General features: G+C 46.2%; 1 protein-coding gene across 15 annotated transcripts in view; it reads left to right on the top strand.

Moving 5' to 3' along the window:
• The window catches only part of LOC119970652 (microtubule-associated serine/threonine-protein kinase 4-like), a 588,463-nt gene that overhangs the window by 364,980 nt on the left and 197,415 nt on the right, over positions 1–26,068 (top strand). For 2 of the 15 annotated variants that reach the window (XM_038805616.1, XM_038805613.1), the window contains exon 1: positions 1,953–2,355. The exons of 12 other annotated variants lie outside the window; for them this stretch is intronic. In XM_038805616.1, the coding sequence (XP_038661544.1) occupies positions 2,270–2,355 (86 nt within the window). In that variant the 5' untranslated portion in view covers positions 1,953–2,269. Of the gene's footprint in view, positions 1–1,428; positions 1,480–1,952; positions 2,356–26,068 lie in introns of those variants that run through there. One more of the 15 variants, XM_038805612.1, reaches the window with a different exon arrangement.

Raw genomic sequence — 26,068 nt, 5'->3', positions numbered from 1 at the left:
TTACTGTGAAAAGCCCCTAGTCGCCACATTTCGGCGCCTGTTTGGGGAGGCCGGTACGGAATTAAACCCACGCTGCTGGCCTTGTTCTGCATTGCATGCCAGCTATTTAGCCCACTGTGCTGAACCAGCCCCAGAATTTTCAGCTATGAAGAGAGCCTGGTTAGGTTGAGATTGTTCTCCTTAGAGTAGAAAAGGCTGAGGAGGCCTGATTGAGGTGTACAAAATTATGAAGGACATAGGGTAGATCGAATAAACGTTTCCCCTTATAGAGGGGTCAACAGCCAGGGGCATAGATTTAAGGTAATGGGCAGGGGATTTGAGGGAAAATGTTTTCATCCAGAGGGTAGTGGAAATCTGGAACTCCGTTTGAAAGGGTGGTAAAGACGGGAACCCTCACAATATTAAATAAATATTTAGATGAGCACATGAAACATCATAGCATACAAGGCTACGGACCAAGTGTTATAAAATGGGATTAGAATAGATAGGAGCTTGGTGGCTGGCACAGACACGATGGGCCAAAGGGCATCTTTCGGTGCTAAAGACCCTATGACTATTGGTTTCTTTGGCATTCCATTGTGCATCTTGTGTCTCTTCATTTGAGAAATATTGTGATGCTCGAAAAACAACCCCATTGGTATTTTTCTTTTTGCTTCTTTTTTAAAATACATTTAAGAGTACCCAATTATTTTGTTTTTCCAATTAAGGGACAATTTAGCGTGGCCAATCCACCTAACCTTCACATCTTTGGGGAACCCCACACAGACACGGGTAGAATGTGCAAACTCCACACGGACAGTGACCCAGGGCCGGGATTCAAATCTGGATCCTCAGCGTCGTAGTCCCAGTGCTAAACCACTGCGCCACGTGCCGCTCCCCCATTGGTATTTTTCAATAATTGTTGCAGAATTCCATAGTTTGGACTTGGGGACAATTTTGTTCTCCCTGAGCTACAGTGAAACCTCGACAGTGTAAATTCTATTTCTCAGGCGTGCTCTTTGACCGTTTTCCTGTTCTGTTGAATTTTGTGAATGCTTACATCACAAGTAGTTTTTGAGAAGTTAGTTGTGACTGTTTCACCATATTCCTGGACACACACACACACACTTAACAAGCCTCTACCCACCGCACCCCCACCCCCGAGAATTCCAATTTAGATAGAACGTCTCTTATGCCCACTCCAGGCTGAGCACATCATAAATGGCAGAATATTAAAAAGAAGTTGCCCCACACAAAGTACATCAGGATGCCATGTGGGTGTTGAAAGCCAGCTAGCACGTCTTCTGTGGCTTGGTAAATATTCTGGCCCTCGCCTACTTGATTTGCACAGAGGAAATGATCCCATTGGTTGGGCAATTATCCTTCTCCCCGTCCCCCACCCTCTCCCTGCCACATGCGATTAGTCATTCTCAGTGCTGCCTCCTGGGCTCAGCTGAGACCTGTCTCACTTGGAAGCTCCTATTTATGTGAGAGAGAGAGGTGATTTGTTTATTTATTTTTAATACGCATGGAGATAGCGAGAGATATCTATGTATCTAAATATTGTATAACTATATAATCGCTTTTGGTGTCCAGCATTGTATTTGGATCTAGAACCCTGTCCTGCTGGACTGCTCTTTTTGAAAGTAATTATCTTTACCTGCTCGTAGGTAAGAATTGCACACAGAAAGGATCAAGAGATTGCTTCTATAGAGGAGATGGGGAGGGAGGAGAATCTTTATTAAAAGTTCCAGATATTTATCTTTGCATGATTAATATGGATTCCATGCATAACTTAAAATAGTAAAAAGATAGAATAAAGCCAAATGCAGTAGCAAGATTTCCAACTTTTGTTTTTGGTTAGTCTATTGTGGTAAATACTTCCCTCCCAATTTCACAGAATGGTAGTTTCCAAATAGATGATTTACCTTAGTGTCGCAACTAAACACCAAAATAATGCAGAATGGAATTGTGCTGTGCTCGCTGCTGTCTCTGACAGTGCACAGGGTGTAACTAGAGAAGGCTGCAGAATCTTTCAGATGTAAAATAGCAGTAATAAGCGAACTGAGAGGCACAGAGTTTTTTTTAATGTAGACGGTGCAGTATGTCAAAGCTTGTTGTTTGAGTCGGACTGCAGTTTTGTGGCAAGCGTTAAAAAGGAGCCGCTTTCGACTGATCTCACAGCCTGACTGATGATGCTTTCCCCTCATGATTTAGAGTGCACGTCTTCGCTTTGAACGTGGAGGACCTGTCCGTTTTTGAAAGTATTCCGAGCGTTCACTTTTGGATCATGTCTGACTCAAGCTTGTGGTCTGTTCTCTCGAACATCTCAATGCCTCATTTTCTAAGTAGAGCCAGGCTGCGACGGTCTAAAAGGTAATTCGAAACATTTAGCCATCAGTGCTGTTGGTTCAAGTTTTCTGAAAACACTTGTTTTATGTTTTGAAGTTGACGGCTGTGTACTGCCTCGAGAGTTTGGTAATTTAATGACCAGCTTTGTTTTCCATGACGATTCAAATATAATATACCCAGCAGCTTCCACGGTAACCTGACAATTGAAGCAGTAAGTTGGGGAAGTGCGAGTCAGTTTTGTTCACATTGTCATCGGTGTCAGTTATTAATTTCGGAGTTGTAAATCTGTCTAACTGAGAAGTCTTTCATCCTCCTTTCTGGAATTTGCAATGGGAGTATACAACACAGTCCTTCTATTTCTGCAAACCTTTCCATTTGAAAAGGTAACAACTAAACTAAAATATTTCTGCCTGATGAAAAGAATATGAAATATACAGAAGAAGAGCAAAGTCATAGTCAGCATGGTTTTGCATAGAACCGTCGGCATATAACCAGGCAATCTGCCGATCACCTTCTATTTCTTGCTCCGTTATACTTACCTAGCTTCCCCTTGAATGTTGGTCAGGTCAACTACTTAATGTGGCAGCAGGCTCCAAATTCCAATAACTTTCTAAGTAAAGACGTTCCTTCTTAATTTCTCATTGAATGTATTAGTGCTGATCTTAACCGAAAGGCTTACATTCATGTAGCACCTTTCACGATTGCAGAATGTCACAAAACATCCTTTCAGGCAATTACGTACTTCTGCAGTCTATTCACTGTTGTAATGTAAGGAATGTGGCAGCCAATCTGCACAGCAAGCTCACAAACAGCCATGCGATAATGACCAGGTAATCTTGTTCTTGGTGTAGGGTGGCACGGCGGTGCAGTGGTTAGCACTGCTGTCTCACGGCGCCGAGGACTGGGGTTCAATCACGGCTCCGGGTCACTGTCCATGTGCAGTTTGCACATTCTCCTCGTGTCTGCGTGGGTCTCACCCCCACAACCCAAAAAGATGTGCAGGGTAGGCAGATTGGCCACGCTAAATTGCCCCTTAATTGGGGAAAAAAGAATTGGGTACTCTAAATTTAAAAAAAACTTGTTCTTGGTGATGTTGATTTGAAGAATACACCGGGGTGAACTAAAATAAACGCAAACCACTGCGTAAATCTGAAGCATAGTGGTTAGCACTTCACAGCGCCAGGGTCCCAGGTTCGATTCCCGGCTTGGGTCACTGTCTGCGGAATCTGCACGTTCTCCCTGTGTCTGCGTGGGTTTCCTCCGGGTGCTCCAGCTTCCTCCAACAAGTCCCGAACAGATAGTGGGATTCTCTACTACCGCAACTTGTCAATAGGATTTCCCGTTGAAACATTCTGAATTCTCCCTCTGTGCCGCCGAACAGGCGTCGAATGTGGCGACTAGGTTCTTTTCACAGTAACTTCATTGCAGTGTTAATGTAAGCCTACTTGTGACAATAAGAAAGATTATTATTATTAAAAGCCGAAAATGCTGGAAAAGCTCTTGTGGGATTCTCCAACCATTCGCTGGCAGCCGGCAGCACATAACCTGCCCGGGGTTTCCTAGCGCCCCGGGGTAGTTTCAACGGGAAATCCCATTGACAGGTTATGGGAGAAGAGAATCCCACCATCCGCGAACAGCGCGGCCAAATTCTCCCCGCTTGCAGCGGTAGGGGGGCGGACTCGCAATGGAGAATCCCGGCCAATATTTTTATCCACTATGACTCTCCAATTTGCTCTTCTAGATTTTAATCGTTCCACCATTAGCTCTGTCTTAAGCTGCATAGGCCCCAAGCTCTCGAGTTCCCTACCTAAGCCTCTCTTTCCTCCTTTAAGAGACTTCTTCACACCTACCCTTTTGACCAAGCTTATAAACACCTGTCCTGCTATGAAACATAGAAAATAGGAGCAGGAGTAGGTCATTCAGACTTTCGAGCCCACTTTGCCATTCATTATGATCATGGCTGATCATCCAACTCCTTCTTGAAACATGCAACGTCTTGGCCTCAACTACTTTCTGTGGTAGCGAATTTCACTGGCTCACCACTCTCTGGTGAGAGAGTCCTAAATCTCAGTACTAAATTGTTTATCCCATGATCTTAGACTGTAACCCCTGGTTCTGGATTCACCTGCCATTGGAAACAGCCTTCCTGTTTCTACCATGTCTAGTCCTGTTAGAATTTTACACGTTTCTAGGAGATCCCCTCTCATATAATCCTAACCGACTCATACGTCAGTCCTGCCATCCCAGGAATCAGTCTGGTAAACCTTTCCTGCACACCCTATAGAGCAACAACATCCTTCCTCAGATAAGGAAACCAAAACTGCACAATGTTCCGTGTGTGGTCCCACCAAGGCCCTGTACAATTGCAGCAAAACATTTTACTCCTGTACTCAAATCCTATCGCTATGAAAGCCAACGTACCATTTGCCTCTTTTACTGCCTGCTACACCTCCATGCTTACTTTCAGTGACTGGAGTACAAGGACAGCAGGTCCCATTGTACATTCCCCTCTCTCAATCTATAGCCATTCAGATAACAATCTGCCATCCTGTTTTTGCTACCAAGGTGGATAACCTCACATTTATTCACATAAAACTGCATCTGCCATGCATTTGCCCACTCACTCAACTTGTCCAAATCCCACGGGACCATCTCTGCATCCTCCTCACTGCTCCAACCCCCATCCAGCTTTGTGCTTTCTGCAAATTTGAAGACAATGCATTCAACTCCCTCATCTAAATCATTAATATATATTGTGAATAGCTTGGTTCCTAGCACTGATCCCGACAACACACCGCTAGTTAACGCCTGCCATTTGGAAAAAGACCCGTTTATTCCTATTCTGTTTCCTGCCTGCCAACCAGTTTTCTATCCATCTCAATACACTAGCCCCGATCCCATGCACTTTAATTTTCTACGCTGATCTCTTATGTGAGACTTTGTCAAAATCCTCCTGAAAGTCCAAATAAAGCACATCCACTGGCTCCGACTTGGCAACTCTATTACTTACATCCTCAAAGAATGCCAGTAGATTTTAAAATCATGATTTCCCTTTCGTGAATCCATGCTGACTCCGTCCGATCCTGCCATTGTCCGAGTGCTCTGCTATTAAATCTTTTATAATGGATTCTAGCATTTTCCCCCACTAATGACTTCAGGCTGACTGGTTCTCTCTACACTCCCTTTTTAAATAGTGGGATTACATTAGCTACCCTCCAATCTGTAGGAACTGTTCCACAGTCCATAGAACTTTGGAAGATGACCACCAATGCGTCCACTATTTCTAGGGCCACTTTGTTAAGTGGTCATTATCAGGCCCTGGGGATTTATGTGCCATTGGTGTTGAAGATGATTTCTTGCGGTATTGTTTTGAAAATTGTACCAATGCAAATAAGGATGCAAAGCCCATGTGTGTTATATGCAGGGAAGTACTGGAAAATTAGAGAAGTTTCAGATTTTGAAAGAGAAGTGGTGGGTGAAAAATTCCTTCTGAGGTTGAGACCCCTGAGTCAATTATTAATCTGCAGCTGACTCCAAATGAAAGACTACGCTGCTGTACCTGACTTAATGTGATAGCACATTAGAAACACCAAAAATCCATGAAGCAGTCAGCATTCTGGAGTTGCATCTCCCAGGAATGTCCACTGCTGAGTAAAACAATAATTGTTTTGCTTTTGCCCTTCACGACGACCTACATGTGCGAGGTTGGAATTTCCATTCTCACAAAGATGAAGACAGTTTAAAAGAACTGGCTGAACTCTGTAGAATATAGCCCTTACAAACGATGTACCACAAAATATACAAACTATAAGCAATAAAAGTAGGAAATAATTACCTGACTATACTTGCCCAGTCAGCTGCTTCCACCAACCCCACGTCACTTTTGAATCCTGACATCACTTCAGGAGCTCCAAACTCCAAGCTTGCACTCAGCTCTCAGTCTCGCTGTTTCTCGTGCTCTTTTATCCTCCTGGTTCTGCTGCCAGTCCCGCTGTTTCTCGTGCTCTTTCATCCTGGTTCCGTCCCCAGTCTCGCTGTTTCTGGCACTCTTTTATCCTCCTGGTTCCGTTCTCAGTCTCAGCTTTCTCGTGTTCTTTTATCCTCTTGCCTTATATGTGACTCAGTGTCAAATTTGGCTTGGTAATATCCATGTCAAGCTCTCTGCTCTCTTATTGAGTTATCTATTCTCAGGATTTTTTTTAATGTCCTTATGTGTTGGAATACCCCACGGTGGAAATGTATTCTCTACTTCTACCCCATCAACCCTCATACTCTCATTTCAGAGACCTTTATTTACTGAAGAGAGATCATGGCCGGGATTTTCCAAGCCTCCGCACTGCAATCGTGCTCGAAGCGGGCCGGAGAATGGGCCATTGAGAATGGACTCGCGGTCAATGCGGCGCCGGTCGAGGGCCATTGATTCTCCGCCGGCAACTGGGCACGTTCCCACCGGCGTGGTTCACTCATGGTTTCACCCGGCGGATGCTCGGAGTGGCAGCTGCAGACTCAGTCCGCAGCCGCTCTGGTGGGGGGGGGCGGAGGGATCCAGGTCGGCCATGCTCGCGATCGGGGCCCACCGATTGGCGGGCGTGCACAATCTCGGCAGGGGGCGAGGGGGACTATATTGTCGGGGCCGGCCCGCGGTGTGGGGCCGCCATGTTGCGCGGACCCGTAGCTGGAAGTGCAGGGCCCAGTATCAGCAGCCGGAGCTACGAGGAGAACTCCGGAGCACTGCTCGCCCCCTGCAAAGCGGAGAATCACTCTGGACTTTCTCCAGGAAAGTCCAGAGTGATTCATGCCCGTTTTCTCGTGGGCGTGGGAATTCCGCCCCATGTCTGTGAAATATGTAGGCTCTCTAACAACCAAGGTGAATAATGGGAACTCGGTGAGTGTTATTTATTTAAATTTTAGTAAATGTACCATGTGGCCTAATCTTATTCGCAAGATCAGAAACTATGGAATTGAGGTGAGCTACAGATGTGGGTCAGGAATTTCACAATTGGATGAAGCAAAGGATAGGTTAATGTGGATTTGGTACGGAAGAGGGTGTTTAACAGTATTTCAAAGGTCAGTGCTAGAAATTGTTGTTCACGTATTATGTACGTGATTTGGAAATGGGGGCTGTAACAAAGCTATCTAAATTTACCAATGAGGAGAGAGCTGCAAATAACACAGAACAACTTGACAAATATTTATTATGTGTTGGTGAATTGAAGTGGTCGGAGCTATTTAATGTTGACAAATGCAAGGGTACGTCAGTTGGATAGGGCAATGGTAGTGGGAAAGGAAGACCATTGTTCAGTCACAGTACACAACACAAGATACTGATAGATGTCTTACTGAAACCATCAAGGTAGCTAGCATGTGACAACAGTAAGGAAGGCTCCTTGAGGTGTAGAGCTAAAGGGGTAGAAGATAATAATGGTCTGTTGCAAAACAGTTCAAGCTCACCTACTGCATAGAATCATGGTCACATTCTTGTAAGGGCCTCGAGTGTGCAAGAGTAGCAATTAAGTCAACACCAGGAATTTGTCTCCTAAGCCGTGAGCAGTGATTAAGGATGACTTATTTCCATTGGGAAAAAGGGCTTGAAAATTTGATGAAGTTTCATTCTTCCTCTTTTGAAAACAAAATGAAAAATATCAAGATAAAGATAGATAGTTTTTTGAAGAATAAAGGAATAAAGGGTTATGGTGTTCGGGCGGGAAAGTGGAGCTGAGTCCACAAAAGATCAGCCATGATCTCATTGAATGGCGGAGGAGGTTTGAAGGGCCAGATGGCCTATTCCTGCTCCTGGTTCTTATGTTTTTAAAGAACAAAGAAAATTACAGCACAGGAACAGGCCCTTCGGCCCTCCAAACCTGCACCGACCATGCTTGAACTAAAACCCCTACCCTTCTACGGACCACTACGGACCATATCTCTCTATTCCCATCCTGTTCATGTATTTGTCAAGACCCCCCTTAAAAGTCACTACCTCATCTGATTCCACGACCTCCCCCGGCAGCAAGTTCCAGGCTCCCACTACACTCTTGTGTAAAAAGAAACTTGTCTCGTACATCTCCTTTAAACCTTGCCCCTCCCACCTTAAACCTATGCCCCCTAATAATTGACTCTTCCATCCTGGGAAAAAGCTTCTGACTATCCACTCTGTCCGTGCCCCTCATAATTTTGTAGACTTCTATCAGGTCACCCTTCAACCTCCATCGTTCCAGTGAGAACAAAACAAGTTTCTCCAACCTCTCCTCATAGCTAATGTCCTCCATACCAGTTAACATCCTGGTAAATATTTTCTGTACCATCTCCATGGCCGCCACATCCTTCTAGTAGTGTAGCGACCAAAATTGAACACTATATTCCAAGTGCGGCCGAACTAAGGTTCTTTAAAGCTCCAATGACTTGCCAATGTTTAAACTCAGTGCCCCGGCCGATGAAGGCAAGCATGCCGTATGCTTTCTTGACTACCTTCTTTACCTGCCTTGCCACTTTCAGTGATCTGTGTGTCTGTACACCCAGATCCCTCTGCCTATCAATAGTCTTAATGGTTCTGCCATTTACTGTATATTTCCCATCTGTATTGGACCTTCCAAAATGCATTACCTCACATTTGTCTGGATTAAACTCCATCTGCCATCTCTCCGCCCAAGTCTCCTACTGATCTATATCCTGCTGTATCCTCTGACAATCCCCATCGCTATCCGCAATTCAACCAATCTTTGTGTCATCCACAAACTTATTAATCAAACCAGTTACATTTTCCTCCAAATCATTTATGTATATATATATATGTATATATATATATAATTACAAACTGCCACCCCTGGTGCAAAATGAGGAATAATTTCAGTACAAAGACATGCAGGTTAGGTGGATTGGCCATGCTAAATTGCCCTTAGTGGCCTAAAAGGGTGGGAGGGGTAATTGGGTTACGGGGATAGGGTGGAAGTGAGGACTTAAGCGGGTCAGTGCAGACTCGATGGGGTGAATTGCCTCCTTCTGCACTGTATGTTCTCTGTTCTGATCTTGGGATCTTAGGCAACATATTGTGGCAAGGAGACTTCTCCAAAGAATCTTTAGACGGAGATTATGATGTGGAATCAGGTCATGGGGTCCAACTAGTCCGTATTCTACCTTCCACATGAGCAGCAATCCTAATGTCATGTGTCCATTCAGTTCCAACACTTTTTTTTCCTTTGCCTTCAAATCCCTATCCAACCAGTAAATAAATGTTAGGTATCTATTTGATTCGGATTGTCCTCCTCCATGGTATGGAGGAAAACATATTAATTTCCCAGGGGCACAATGGAGTAAAATGGCTAAAATTGACCTCTCTATCCTCAGCCAAACCACCAGTCTGTGATAGACCAAGCATAGAACATAGAATATATACTGCAAACAGCCACTCAAGAGGGCATCAGGGCAGAGGGAGACCCCGGAGCGCAGGGGCGCACCCGTGTGGTGTACACACAGCTGGTGGCCACATTGGGTGCCCCCTGGGCAAAGGGAAACCCCTGCGCGCTGGGACCCGACCCCATGGTGAGCCTGGAATGTAAGGGGACTCAACGGCCCAGTGAAAAGATGCAGAGTGTTCGCCCACCTAAGAAGCCTTAAAGCAGACATAATCTATCTATAAGAGACGCACCTGAGGGAGAAGGACCGACTGCTGGTAAGGAAGGGCTGGGTGGGACAGATGTACCACTCATGCTACGGGACGAGGGCTAGAGGGGTAGCAATAGTAATTAGCAAAAGGACGAGGTTCACAGGAACCAAGACAGTTACAGACCCAGGGGGAAGGTATGTCATGGTCAGCGGTGTCCTGGAAGGGGCACCTGTCGGACTGGTAAATGTGTACGCTCCCAACTGGGACAACACAGTATTTATAAAGAAGACCATGGCAGAAATCCCCGTCCTTGACACACACCGACTGATTATGGGGGGTGACTTTAACTGCGTGCTGGACCCACTGACCGACTGATCAAACCCCAGAACGGGGAAAACGTCTGGCATGGCTAGGGAGCTAGGGGCCTTCATGGAACAGTTGGGGGTGGTGGACCCATGGAGGTTCCTGCATCCAGGAGAAAAGGAATTCTCGTTCTTTTCGCAGGTGCACAAGGTATAAACCGTATCTACTTCTTTGCAGTGGGGAAATCAGTGCTTCCAGGGATCACGGGAACGGACTACTCTGCGATGTTATCTCCGACCACGCTCCACATTATATGGATGTGAGGTTGGAGACAGGCTGGGCCCAGCGTCCCACATGGAGGCTGGACACGAACCTCCTGGCCGACAAGGCTTTCTGCCAGAAAATATCGCAGGCCATAGGCGATTACGTTAGTAACATCCAAAACGGGGAGATCCCACCCTCCACATTCTGGGAGGCACTGAAGGCCATGATTAGAGGAGAGATCATAGCCTACAAGGCAAGCAGAGATAGGGAAGAGAGGGTGGCCAGGCAACAGCTAGTGGACTCCATTCTGGAAGTCGATAGAAAGTACTCCGAGGCCCTGACCGTAGAACTGCTGGCGGAGAGGAAAATGCTGCAGATGGACTTTAACCTGCTATCCACTCGGAAAGCAGTGTACCAGCTCTGCCAGACATGGGGGACCTTCTACGAACATGGAGACAAGGCTGGCCATCTATTGGCTCACCAGCTGAGAAAGCAGGAAGCCACGAGGGACGTAGCGCAGGTTAAGGATAGCAAAGGCAGACTGGTAACAGACCCAAAGGAGGTCAATCGGGCATTCGAGACCCTCTACCGGGGACTGTACACCTCTGAGCCCCCCGATGGGGATGTGGGTATGAAACAGTTCCTAGACGGACTGGAACTAACAGTGGTGGGGGATGACAGATGGGGGGAGCTGGAAGCACCAATAGACCTGGGAGAAATCATGGAAAGCATCAGCTCCATGCAGGCGGGGAAGGCACCGGGACCCGACGGGTTCCCAGCGGACTTCTACAAAAACTTTGCCCCAGTCCTGGCCCCACACCTAAGGGACATGTTCGCGGACTCGCTGGCAGGGGGCACTCTGCCCCCAACGCTAGCGCAGGCCACAATCACATTAATGCCCAAAAAAGATATAAAGACCTGACGGAACATGGATCATACAGACCCATTTCACTGCCGAACGTGGATGCGAAAATACTCGCAACGGTCCTAGCCAAAAGACTGGATGGCTGCGAACCAGAGGTGATCACAGAGGACCAAACGGGCTTTGTCAAGGGTAGGCAGCTCACAGCGAACATCAGGCGGCTGCTGAACGTAATAATGACCACAAGTGGATCCTGACCAGCCTGGTGGAGGAAGTAAGAAAAGACCTTCAACGGTGGGGTTCACTCCCACTCTCCCTGGCGGGAAGAGTGCAGACGATCAAGATGAACGTACTGCCAAGGTTCCTCTTCCTGTTTAGATCCATCCCGATCTTCATCCCCTAGGCCTTTTTCCAAACCATTCAATATTCAACAGCGTCAGGGACCTTGGTTTGATTCCTGGCCTGGGTCACTGTCCGTGCGGAGACTGCAAGTTCTCCCCGTGTCTGCGTGGGTTTCCTCTGGGTGCTCCGGTTTCCTCCCACAAGTCCCGTAAGACGTGCTTGCTAGGTGAATTGGATATTCTGAATTCTCCCTCCGTATACCCGAACAGACGACTAGGGGCTTTTCACAGAAACTTCATTGCAATGTGAATGTTAGCCTACTTGTGACAATAATAAAAGATTATTGTTATACCAGCCTCCCCGGACAGGCGCCGGAATGTGGTGACTAGGGGCTTTTCACAGTAACTTCATTGAAGCCTACTCGTGACAATAAGCGATTTTCATTTTCATTTCATTTCATTAAACAGTAGCTCTATCATTTTTGCTGAAGCACTGATATTATGTTAAACTAGTTGCATCAGTTTCATAGTGAATGTTTCTGGATAAAATATAATGATGCAATTGTACTAATACACAGTCCTGTCAATTGTTTTTCATTAGCAAACACAAGGTGCTACACCCAACTATATTAACCACGTCTAATATTACAGAGTGCATGACAACACTCGAATGTTACTCAGTTACAAAACCATGAACCATTAATTATTTCATAACCGATCATGTGTTTGACTTAAATCCCTAGCTGAGCACTCAAACTTTTCTGTCAGCACTTTGCAATATTTGAAATCCAAACGATTGCTTTTGACGTCTATTATTGACAGTTGGTTCTTTTCGAAGCACAATTTTTTTTTTCAACAGTCCTGAGTTCAATTGATTTCATTCGGCAGAATGTTTCTTTTTTTAAATGTTTAAACCATATTTTGTGGTGGGGCTCTATTATTGTTATTGACTTTTGTATGACTTTTAAATGCTAATCTAATATTCAAAACCTTAATGGGAAAACCATGTACTTGGTAGATAATGCAATCATTGGAGAGAGATTAGTAGCATTCCCTTCACAATTGTCCTGGTTCCAGCAGTAGTACCGAGCAGCACAGAGGGTCTTGTGAGTTGTCACAGATTTGCCAGTTATCAAGTACCGAGTGGAAAATAAATTTGTGAAAATGTGTGCCGGGAGGGCAGTATCGCACAGCAGTCCCAAAACCAGCACATGAATGTTGAGTGCCTTCTATCTTTGTAACCGGAGGGCAACAAAATGTCCCATTGTTGGCAAACATGATGTAATACAGTAAAGTGTACATTGGCTACTGTCAAGAAGCTGCTATCCAAAGAAATGCATGTTTCGTGCTATGCCAATGGAATTAGTATTGTATGCAAAATCTTAGTACCCATCCCCCTGTCATTAATGTGTGAATTTCTCAGTAATTGTTTTTAACTGGACGCAAAACGGACGGCAGGGTAGCACAGTGATTAGCACTGTTGCTTCACACCGCCCGGCTTGGGTTGCTGTCTGCGTGGAGCCTGCACGTTCTCCCCCTGTCTGCGTGGGTTTTCTCCGGGTGCTCTGGTTTCCTACCACAAATCCTGAAAGATAATAATAATAATCACTTATTGTCACAAGTAGGCTTCAATGAAGTTACCGTGAAAAGCCTCTAGATGTGCTTATTAGGTGAATTGGACATTCTGAATTCTCCCTCTGTGTACCCAAACAGGCATCGGAGTGTGGTGCCGAGGGGCTTTTCACAGTAACTTCATTGCAGTGTTAATGTAAGCCTACTTGTGACACTAATAAAGATTATTATTATAATACCCAAATTTCTGCCATTGAGATGTGTACCAGAATAATTTAGTGCTAAGTGATAACCTAGTACCCTCTGCCAACAAATCAATAGTGTCAGAATTATGCTGCAACTGAACGGAATTCTTTTTTGACGTGATTTTCTTTCACGGTCTCCACAATAGCTTAAACGGGGCGGTATAGAACATGGAAAAGTACAGCACAGTACAGGCCCTTCAGCCCATGATGTTATGATGACCATTTATCCTAACCTAAGATCAACCTAACCTACACCCCTTCAATTTACTGCTGTCCATGTGCTTGTCTAAGAGTCGCTTAAATGTCCCTAATGACTCTGACTCCACCACCTCTGCTAGCAGTGCATTCCACACACTCACCACTCTCTGTGTAAAGAACGTACATCTGAAATCTCCCCTATACCTTCCTCCAATCACCTTAAAATGATGTCCCCTCGTGACAGCCATTTCCACCCTGAGGAAAAGTCTCTGGCTATCCATTCTATCCATGCCTCACATCACTTTGTACACCCCTATCAAGTCACCTCTCTGCCTTCTTCGCTCCAGTGAGAAAAGCCCTAGCTCCCTCAACCTTTCTTCATAAGACATGCCCTCCAGTCCAGGCAGCATCCTGGTAAATCTCCTCTGCACCCTCACCAAAGCAGCCACAGCCATAGAACATAGAAGGAGGCCATTTGGCCCATCGAGTCTGCACCGACCCACTTAAGCCCTCACTTCCACCCTATCCCTGTAACCCAATAACCCCTCCTAACCTTTTTGGTCACTAAGGGCAATTTAGCACGGCCAATCCACCTAACCTGCACGTCTTTGGACTGTGGGAGGAAACGGGAGCACCCGGAGGAAACCCACGCAGACACTGGGAGAACGTGCAGACTCCGCAAAGACAGTGACCCAGCAGGGAATCGAACCTGGAACCCTGGTGCTGTGAAGCCACAGTGCTATCCACTTGTGCTGCCCACAAATAATAAAGGTGTTTGGAGAAGCTACTGCTTTCAAACTGCAAAGTCTTTTTCTCAATACAAAGTTAGACATCATACCCAAGTAATGTTTTCCAATTAAGGGGCAATTTAGCGTGGCCAATCCATCTACCCTGCATATCCTTTGGGTTGTGAGGGCGGAACCTGCAAAGTCACCGGTGTGTGAGAAACTGTGCCGTGGAGTATTATGCAAAACTGATTCATCAAACTGATTGAATTTTCCAGTGATTGTGTAATTTCGAATGTGCAAAAATATTTCTTAAATGGTAAGCGATTAGCGAGTGTAAATGTACAAAGGGACCTGGGTGCTCTCATCAATAAGTCACTGAAGGTTAACATGCAGGTGCAGCAAGCAGTTAGGAAGGTCAGTGGTCTCTTAGCCTTAATTGCAAGAGGATATGAGTACAGGAGCAACAAAGCCTTGCTTCAATTGTACAGAACCTTGGTTAGACCACAACTGGAGCACTGTGTGCAGTTTTGGTCCCCTCACCTTAGGAAGGATATTATTGCCATCAAGGGAATGCATCAAAGGTGCACGAGACTTGTTCCCAGGATGGCAGGACTGTCCTATGAAGAGAGAGTGGGGAAACTGGGCCTGTATTCTCTCAAGTTTAAAAGAATGAGAGATGATCGTATTGAAACCTACAAAATACTTAAATGGGTAGACAGGGTAGGCGCAGGAAGATGTTTCCATTGTTTGGGAAGTCTAGAACAATTTCAAAATAAGGGGAAAGCCACTTAGGACTGAGATGAGGCGAAATTACTTTTACTCAGAGGGTTGTGAATCTTTGGATTTCTCTACCCCCAAAACCTGTGGAAGCTCAGTTACCGAGTATGTTTAAAGTGGAGATTGACAAATTTCTAAATACCAGTGATGTAAAGGGATACGGGGATAGTGAGGGGAAAAAGACATTGAAGTGGAGCATCAGCAATGATCGCATTGAATACAATGTTGACAAATGTGAGGTTATCCATTTTGGTAGGAATAACAGCAAACAGGATTATTATTTAAATGCTAAAATATTAAAACATGCTGCTGTGCGGAGAGACCTGGGTGTGCTCGTGCATGAGTCGCAGAAAAGCTGGTTGATAGGTGCAGAAGGCAAATGGAATTTTGTCCTTCATTGCTAGAGGGATGAGTATAAGACTGGAAGTTATGCTGCAATTGTATAAGGTGTTAGTGAGGCCACACCTGGAATATTGTGTTCAGTTTTGGTCTCCTTACTTGAGAAAGGACGTACTGGCACTGGAGGGTGTGCAGAGGAGATTCACTAGGTTAATCCCAGAGTTGAAGGGGTTGGATTAGGAGGAGAGGTTGAGTAGACTGGGACTGTACTTGTTGAAATTTAGAAGGATGAGGGGGGATATTATAGAAACACATAAAATTATGAAGGGAGTAGATAGGATAGATGCGGGCAGGTTGTTTCCACTGGCGGGTGACAGCAGAACTAGGGGACATAGCCTCAAAATAAGGGGAAGTAGATTTAGGACTGAGTTTAGGAGGAAATTCTTCACCTAAAGGGTTGTGAATCTATGGAATTCCTTGCCCAGTGAAGCAGTCGAGGCTCCTTCATTAAATGTTTTTAAGATAAAGATAGATAGTTCTTTGAAGAATAAAGGGATTAAGGGTTTTGGTGTTCAGGCTGAAAAGTGGAGCTGAGTCCACAAAAGATCAGCCATGATCTCATTGAATGGCGGAGCAGGCTCGAGGGGGCCAGATGGCCTACTCCTGCTCCTAGTTCTTATGTTCTTATGAATGGCAGTCGAGGCTTGATGGGCTGAATGGCCTACTCCTATTTTTGTTCACCGAGCTGATGCTTTAAGGACGCCTCAGTTGCCATATCTAAGTTCTTTGTCACAACTTGAATGTATCTTTCTTTACCCTGTTCAATTGCACAATTGACTGATGTAATCATCTCCACTTGTCACCTCACGCCATCCTCTGAAGTCATTCATTCTCTCCCAGTCTGGACTCGCTCAGGATTTTTACAGTCTGCTACTATCAGCAAGTCACTGATGGAGCTATGCAAGGCCAGAGACCTGCATCATGACCTGGGTATAAATTCTCTGGCCGTTTGCTGGTGGCGGGGTTCTCGGGATCCCACAGGCAGCGCACCCTTGCCCGTGGGTTTCCCAGCGGAGTGGGGTAGCCTCAACGGGAGGTCCCATTGACAGTGGCGGGCGCAGAGAATCTCGCTGGTAGCAAATGGCGCACCCCCCCCCCCCCCCCCCCCCCCAATCAAGGAACACGTGGCATGTGGGCTGGAGAACGACACCACGGATCTCACCACAGTGCAAGAAAAATTAATCTTTAACATTTGAAATGTAAGTGTGTACTGAGTTGGAGAACGTTCCAACGAACATAAAGTTTAAAATGCTCCAAATCCGAGTTGGAAAGAAGAGCATGGGGCTGGTTGTACAATGAATTAAATGTGTTTCTAAGAATAAGGAATATCACACCAAGAGTCGGTGCAATTCATATTTCCTTTGTTTATTCTCTACAGACTTTTATGTATTTTTTAAAAATGTTTTTTAAAATTTAGAGTGCCCAATCAGTTCTTTTTCAATTAAGGGGCAATTTAGTTGGCTCAATCCACCTAACCTGCACATCTTTGGGTTGTGGGGATGAAACCCATGCAGACACGGGGAGAATGTGCAAACGCCACACAGGCAGTGACCTGAGGCCGGGATCGAACCCGGGTCTTCAGCGCCGTAGGCAGCAGTGCTAACCACTGCGCCACCGTGCCACCCTATCAGACTTTTATATTCTTTATTAGTGTCACAAGGTGGCTCACATAAACACTGCAATGAAGTTACTGCGAAAATCTCCTAGTTGCCACACCACAGCTCCTGTTCGGGTACACAGGGAGAGAATTCAGAATGTCCAATTCACCTAACAAGCATGTCTTTCAGGACTTGTGGGAGGAAACCGGAGCACCCAGAGGAAACCCACGCAGACACGGGGAGAACGTGTAGACTCCACACGGACAGTGAGCCGAGCTGGGAGTCGAACCGAGGAACCTGGAGCTGTGAAGCAACAGTGCTAACCACTGTGCTACCGTGCCAACCTGAAATTACACCACAGCAGTCAATCTACCATAAGGACCATAGTGTTAAAAAAAAAAGTTTTATTCTTTGCAAAATATCTCGAAACAAGATTGCTATATAAAACAGCGAATACTGACAACATAAAAGCAAAATACTGCTGGAAACCTGAAATAAAGACAGAAAATGTTGGATAAACTCAGCAGGTCCGATAGCATCTGTGGATAGAGGAACAGGGTTAACGTTTTGCATCCATATTACCATCTTCTGTGCCGTCATCATTTGATGACTCCATGGACAGGATTTTTTCAGCAGGTAAGTGGCCCCACCACCAGCACCAAAAATGTTCAACCCTGGGCAGCATTTTACTGGCAGCAACCTCTTAATTGGCTGCTGCTATCCGGTCAAAAATGGCAATGTCCTCCCACAGCTGCTAATCCAACTCATGGGTCAGCAACTCTGCAGCCTTGGTACCATGACCATCAGAGCCGGCCTTTGCTCAGGCTGGAGGAAGGGGAGCGCACCCCCATGCTGAAGCACACTTGAAGACAAAAAAAATTAACTTTTTCCTGATTGTGCCACCAAAAGATATAATTTCTTTTTTTAAATGTTAAACTATATCCATCATCTTTTTTCCCTTTCTGTTGGACTATTTCCCACATTAGGGCGAGAAGCTTTCACCTCCCCGTAGTGTGTTTCCCGGCGGCAGGAGGTGGCCTGCCGTTCACCGGCGGCAGAATCTTTTGGTTCCACCATTATCGATTTCCCATCGAATCCACTCCATGTTGCCGGAAAACCCGCAGCGGGAGTGCGCTGTCGACTGGACCGGCATGAACAGCCGGCATGAACAGCCGGAAGATATCGCCCAAGGTTTTGGATCCAAATGATTCTCCTACAGAGTAGTTATATTTTGTTATTTCTGCAAAGAATTCATATGGTTGTTCAAGCATGCCCTACCTTTCCGATATCTCTGCTGGATCCCCTTGATCAATTAGCTCATGCCTCTGCATGCACTTATTCCATAATCTTATTCCATACAAAATAAACTCCAATTGTTTCCCAGCAACAGGTCTATATTACCCTGATTCATGTGCCTCTCTAAAGCGGGTGCTGCTGTTGCAATCTTGCAGTCTCTATTGGAATTCTCATAGAATTATGGAAAATTACAGACCGATCCTCCACCGTGTGTTTCTCCCTGGATCCTGAAAACAACATAATCAGGTCATGCTGCTTCTACTGAAATTTGCAGGGGTTTGTTTGTGCTGTTTCTCTTTCTTGCAGCAGGACCAGAAAGTCACAACAGCGGGTGGGGCCAGAAAATGCTGGCCTTAATCTTTCTGTTGATCTTCACGCATTTGCTAATTCTCTCACGTAATCCCTGTCAGTCTCTCCAATCTCCCTTTTGGCAGTTTTCTGCAAACTTTGCCTCCCCTGCCTTCATTCTTTACCTGTCCATGAGTAGAATCCATAGAATCCCTACAGTGCAGAATGAGGCCATTCAGCCCATCAAGTCTGCACCGACCCTCTGAAAGAGCACCCTACCTAGGCCCACTCCCCCGCCCTATCCCTGTAACCCCTCCTTACATGCACACCTTTGGGCATCAAAAGGCAATTTAGCATGGCCAATCCACCTAACCTGCACATCTTTGGAAATAAACGACCATTTAATTTAGGTCAAGGATTTCTCCAGAACTGCACTTCCTCTCCAGCTGTAATTCTGCCAAACAGTGTGGCAGAAACACTGTTTTTGTGCATAAATTTGATTTCCGTTGTTCTTTTCATGAATTAGGGACATGGAACAGGGGCAGCTGCAAGGAAATTCTTAATCCTATTTGCAGATTTACCCTGACCTCCCACACTTCTGTGGAAATCTCTCTCGTTCTTTTTTCTGAGAATATACTTGGTTTTTACTCTTTTCATCTCCTCACATAGTTTCCTTTTCCTTTCATTTAACTGGGGTGTCAAATATTTATTAATGTCACTGACATGTGCTTTTTCCATTCAAGGATGCGCACCCTTATCATTTTATTTTCTTTGTCTTCCACTGCACTGATACTTGTGTGTGTGTGTGTGTGTGTGTATATATATATATATATATATATATTTATATTATGGGAATTAGGTCCTGAATATTTGTCTGCTTTTAGGTCACCTACTTATTCCACTTGATTACCTAAACCAGGCAACGTTGGTCTTGTTTATTGGAGCAACAAGGTAGTCCTGAGCAGACAACCCAGAAAACACTCCAACGATACTTTCTTTCCACAACAATAATCCTTTTCACAATCCTTGTCTATTTGTGAAGAGTAAAACAATCTAAAATCTTAACTCTTTTGTTAATGCATTCACCTTCAGTTTACTAACTGGCTATCGCCCCTTTCCTTTCCATGGTCCCATGGCTCGGACTTTGAGGCGGTAATATTAGCAAATTGTCGGCGTTCCTTTTTTCCTTTTTCTTTTTTCTTTTTATTTTCATTGGTATATTTAGTTATTTTTACTTCGTTTGTTTTTGGCACTGCAGTTGTATAAGTTAACCGAAGGTTTAAGACTTGGCAGGAGATCCCAGACCCGTGTCATGCTCCTCGTGTGCAATGTGGGAGCTCAGGGACACGTCCACTGTCCCTGGCTCCTTCACGTGCAATACGTGTGTCCAGTTGCAGCTCCTGTTAGACCGCTTGACGGCTCTGGAGCTGCGGATGGACTCACTTTGGAGCATCCGCGATGCTGAGGATGTCGTGAATAGCACATTTAGCAAGTTGGTCACATCGCAGGTGAAAGTTACTGAGGGAGACAGAAAATGGGTGACCAAAAGACAGAGCAAGAGTAGGAAGGCAGTGCAGGTGTCCCCTGCAATCATCTCCCTGCAAAAGATATACCGCTTTGGATACTGTTGAGGGAGATGGCTCACCAGAGGAAGGCAGCAGCAGCCAGGTTCATGGCACTGTGGCTAACTCTGCTGCGCAGCAGGGCAGGAAGAAGAATGGCAGGGCTATAGTGATAGGGGACTCGATCGTAAGGGGAATAGACAGGCGGTTCTGCGGACGCAATCGAGACGCCAGGATGGCATGTTGCCTCCCTGGTTCAAGGGTCAAGGATGTCTCGGAACGGCTGCAGGATATTCTGGGGGAGGGGGACGGTGAACAGCCAGGTGTCGTGGTGCACATAGGCACCAACGATATAGGTAGAAAATGGGACGAGGTCCTACAAGCTGAATTCAGGGAGTTAGGAGTTAAACTAAAAGTAGGACCTCAAAGGTAGTAATCTCAGGATTGCTACCTGTGCCACGAGCTAGTTAGAGTAGGAATGTCAGGATAGATAGGATGAATGCGTGGCTCGTGAGATGGCGCAAGAGGGAGGGATTCAAATTCCTGGGACATTGGAACCGGTTCTGGGGAGGTGGGACCAGTACAAACCAAACGGTCTGCACCTGGGCAGGACTGGAACCGATGTCCTCGGGGGGGGGGGGGGGGGGGGGGGTGTTTGCTGAAGCTGTTGGGGAAGGTTTAAACTAATGTGGCAGGGGGATGGGAACCAATGCAGGAAGCTGGAAGGTAGTAAAACAGGGACATAAACAAAAGGCAGTAAGGGGGAAAGTGGAAGGCAGAGAAGCCATAGTCAAAAATCAAAAAGGGTGACAGTACAAGGTACAGTGACTGAGGGGAGCTCAGTGAATAGGCCCAGTAATACTAAAAGGAATAAAACGGGAAGTAAAAACATAAATGGTAAGCGACGTGGCAGGTTGTTACATGAAGATATAGGTTCAACAACAAGGAAATTTAGGAGAACAGTTAAGAGGAAATATAACTTAGGAGAGGTTACTGATCGAGGTGTTAAGATTCAAAACAGAGGTATGAAAGCCAACATAAGTGTACTTTACCTGAATGCTCATAGTATTCGGAATACGATAAATGGGTTGATGGCGCAAATCATTGTGAATGACTATGATTTAGTGGCCATTACTGAAACATGGTTAAAGGATGGTCACGACTGGGAGTTAAATATCCGAGGGTATCAAACTATTCGGAAGGACAGAGTGGATAGTAAGGGAGGTGGTGAAGCTCTGTTATTTAAGGGTGACATCCGGGCAATTGTAAGGGATGATATCGGTGCTATGGAGGACAAAAAATCAGGATGTGATGAAAAGAAATCATGCCGAGCCGAGGAGATTCAAATACATAAGAACATAAGAACTAGGAGCAGGAGTAGGCCATCTGGCCCCTCGAGCCTTCTCCGCCATTCAATGAGATCATGGCTGATCTTTTGTGGACTCAGCTCCACTTTCCGGTCGAACACCATAACCCTTGAAATGAAATGAAATTTGCTTATTGTCACGAGTAGGCTTCAACGAAGTTACTGTGAAAAGCCCCTAGTCGCCACATTCCGGCGCCTGTTCGGGGAGGCTGTTACGGGAATCGAACCGTGCTGCTGGCCTGCTTGGTCTGCTTTCAAAGCCAGCGATTTAGCCCTGTGCTTTATACTTGGCTGTTGAAATCTGTGTGGGTAGTGGCCAGCTTATATTTAATGCCTTTTTATTATAAGAAGGAGGTAGCTACTCTAGTCCAGTGTTTTTAATTTTAAAAAAATTTCGGGGACCTATTTTTACCAACAGGCCATCCTTCGCGACCCATGCTGGCCGACCTTTCACGACCCACGCCACCCACATTTCACAACCCACCATTTCCGCTTATCTTTAATGTGACAGATAAGTCTGCTTGGTCCCCGCGATCTCACTTGTTTTGTCATTCATTGTTACATTTCTGCTAAGCATTCAGCTGATGATTTAAGACAGTATTCTTCGAACTTTTTTTCCGGGGACCCATTTTTACCAACCGGCCAACCTTCGGGACCCAACCCGGCCAACCTTCGGGACCCAACCCGGCCGACCTTCGCGACCCACGCCGGCCGACCTTCGCGACCCACGCCGGCCGACCTTCCCGACCCACTCCGGCCGACCTTCGCGACCCACTCCGGCCGACCTGCGCGACCCACCATTTTCTCTTGCCTTGTTTGCTGCTGACAAATAGAGGAAATGGTTTTGGGTCCCTTTGGTCCTCGTACACGCTCCTCCAATGGAACCTGTTGGATGAAGGTGAAGCGTTCCGGTGTCGGAAAGTATGGAGTCTCCATCTGTCCAAAGTTCTAAATTTTTTCCTGTAAAAGTTTATCAAATAAAACCCCCCCCCAAAACTTGTAAAAAATAAATAAATAAAATGAGTAAAATAAATGAAAAAAATGAATAAAACCCCCTCGACCTTGTAAACAAAAATAAAATGAATAAAATAAATGAAAAAAATAAAAATTAAATGAATAAAATAAATGAATAAAAACCACTACGGAACTTGTAAAACAAAAAGCTGCAACCGTTTTTAAAAATAACAGCTGGGCAGCACGGTGACGCAGTGGTAGCCCTACAGTCTCACGGCACCCAGGTCCCAGTTTTGATCCCACCTCTGGGTCACTCTCTGTGTGGAGTTTGCAGATTCTCCCCGTGTTTGTGCGGGTTTCGCCTCCACAACCCAAAGATGCGCAGGGTAGGTGGATTGAACACGCTAAATTGCCCCTTAATTGGAAAAAGTTAATTGGGTACTCTAAATATATTTTTAAAAAGTGCGCATGTGCATTGTGGCCGAATTTTTTCACATGTTCGTGGAATGCGCATGCGTGCCGATCATCGTGCGCCATGCACATTCCGCGAACATGTTAAAAAAAATTCGGCCGCATTGCGCATGCGCACATGATGATCGCCGCGTATGCGGAATGCGGCCTAAATTTTTGTTAACATGTTCGCGGCCGCTTGCAGCCGGCGTTTTGAAAAGCCGCCTATTGCGCGGGGATTTGCATGTTCGGGATCGCCGCAGACAACGGCTCCGCGACCATCCCGACACCCGCCCGCGACCCACCTGTGGGCCGCGCCCCCGACTTTGAAGAAAACTGATTTAACATCTCACTGTATCCATTGAAAAAAAATCAAGCGGTTTGCCCTCGAGCTCGCCATGCTTAGTCTTCAAATGCCTTTGAAGTTTTGAGGGTTTTAAACTTTCATTTGCCAGTACTACCCTGCATATAACGCACAAACCCTGCATCCTGATTGGCATTGTCACAGTTAACGAACCCATACCTCAAGTAATCATCTTTATGCTGCTTTGTTCCTGTTTTCAGCTTCTCTTCTTGGGTTGTTCACCAGAGCCCCAGGAACTCGCACCAGCCCTGCTGGCGGCTACAAAATGGAGGACTCTCTCTCGCGCCCAGAGAACTATGACCTGCTCTCTGCCGCCGCTTCTGGACAGAAGACTCCCATTGATTTTTTTAAAGAATCTGCTCCCGGGGTCAGCGCTCTGACATCAGGAGGAGGCAGTCTGCCTCGCTGGGCTCTGGGCCTGCGCACTGCTGAGGAGGGCACGCATGCACGGGACGGCCGGCATTCTGGAAGTCGGTCGCAGCCGGCATTTTAAAAAGCTGGTCACGGCCATTGAGCACTTCTTCCTGCGATCGGGAATGCCGTGACCGATGGCCCCGCAACCCTCCCAACACCCGGCCGCGACCCACCCACTGTACGCGACCCTGAGTTTGAAAATGACTGTTCTAGCCCTTTCCAGTGCCATTGGGATAGACGATATTTCTCAAGTTGCTGGAATCCCTACCAAGCGATGCATGAGGCTGCCTGAGTTCCTGTGAAGCATATAGTCATTTGGCAATACAGAACTTGAGTATCGCTGAAAAAGAGATGCAAGTCTAAGCTTTTTGTCTTGCACTTATCAGGGCACTTCACAAGAATACCAATACAAGAATACCAATGGACAGGAAAAACAACTATAAGTGACAGCCATTCGCTGATTCATTCTTCATGGAAATGCCTTAACCTATCAGGGTCAAGCCAGCTGGTTACGTTTTGAAAAATACTTGGCAGTTGACTGTCAGCCAAATCAACTGGAGCATTCTCCATGGAATGCCTCTACCAATCAGAGTCCACCTGCCAAACAATTGGCATTTTTTTCTCGTATAGTATAAATTGTTTCCCCCTTATATCGGTTTCCTTGTGCAGTGTCCTGATGAGTGCCTGACGGAAAGCTATGACATGTCTTCTTTCAGCAATACTCTTGTGAAACACTTGGGGCGCAATTTAAATAATTGGGAACAAAGTCACATAGCGAGCGCGTTTAGCCGCGTGTTTCACTCCACTCGCAGCACCGAGAAACACAAGAAATCGCAATTCACGTTTGATAAGCGGCCTCAACGGTGAACGTGCAGCCGAGGCCCCACACAGTCCCGTTTTGTCCATTGATGAAGTCTGCTCGCTGGAACTCCTCAGTTTAATGAGAGATCGGGACACCATTTTTAAATGGCCTCCCGATCTCTGAGGACCCCGAAGTGATCCCCGCAGAAGCCCCAATGGTCTATCGGAGGGTCCTCTTCCCCCCCCCCCCCCCCCCAAAACATCGGCACAGAGCACCCCTGGTCCGATTGCATCAGCGCACAAAATACCAGCTTGAGGGCAGCACGGTGGCGCAGTGGTTAGCACTGGGACTACGGCGCTGAGGACCTGGGTCCGAATCCCGGCCCCGGTCACTGTCCTTGTGGAGTTTGCACATTCTCCCTGCGTCTGCATGGGTTTCACCCCCACAACCCAAAGATGTGCTGGTAAGGTGAATTGGCCACCCTAAATTGCCCCTTAAATGGGGAAGAAAATAATTGGGTGCTCTAAATTTATTTTTAAAAAATACCAGCTTGACATCTTGACCATGCCAACCTGGCACCCTGGTAGTGCCCCTGCCAGCTGGCAGTGTCCCCTGGGCACCTTGTCAGTGCCACCTGAGTATCAGCCTGGTAATGCCAGGGTGCCACCAGCAGTGCCATGGCACCAGCCTGCCCCAAGGGCATGCACCCTGGGGGCTTCCGATCCCCTGGGAGACCCCCACGAGTGGCGTTCCATCTGGTCCCTGTTTGTGGAAACCAGTTGTGAGCAGCGCTCCTCCGAGGTCTCTAAGGCGAGGGAGATTGATCCCACGCCTCTGGTAACTCCGGAATCTAGCTGTCTCGCTTTAATATGCAGATTTGCTAAAAAGTGATCCACAATGGGCAGATTCACATTACAAAGTCTTGCGAGATTGCGTTAGATCCAGTGAGGCGTGGTGAGCAGGTGGATCCCGGAAGGTGCTCTCCCAGTTTTTATCGCTGCACCGCGGCGATCTGCTTTTCAGGCGCAGCTTGGCCATTAAATGGTGCCAGTCGGATCTCTGGAAGAAACACAGGGTGCTATCCAATAATATGTTCTGGTTGTGGAGTTTTAAGTTTCACCTTGGATATAACCGCAATAAGGAAATGGTTGTAGAATTTCTGGTAGGTTCCACTGGGTTTTCGATGATAGTTCTCTTGATATTGGCCAAACCAATAAAATAGACTTGAGAAATTTAAGGTGCAAAGCACTTTCAGGACAAATTGAATTCCTTGATCTTTAACACCAATTTAAAAATCATTGGGCGCGATTCTCCGCAAATGCAGCGAGTCGTAAAGGCTGCCGTGAAACTAGCC

This window comes from Scyliorhinus canicula, chromosome 8, assembly GCF_902713615.1.
Source record: "Scyliorhinus canicula chromosome 8, sScyCan1.1, whole genome shotgun sequence".
In the NCBI taxonomy this organism is placed as follows: Eukaryota; Metazoa; Chordata; class Chondrichthyes; order Carcharhiniformes; family Scyliorhinidae; genus Scyliorhinus; species Scyliorhinus canicula.
The sequence above is the reverse complement of the archived record's forward strand: the minus strand, read 5'-3'. Positions and strand labels throughout refer to the sequence as shown.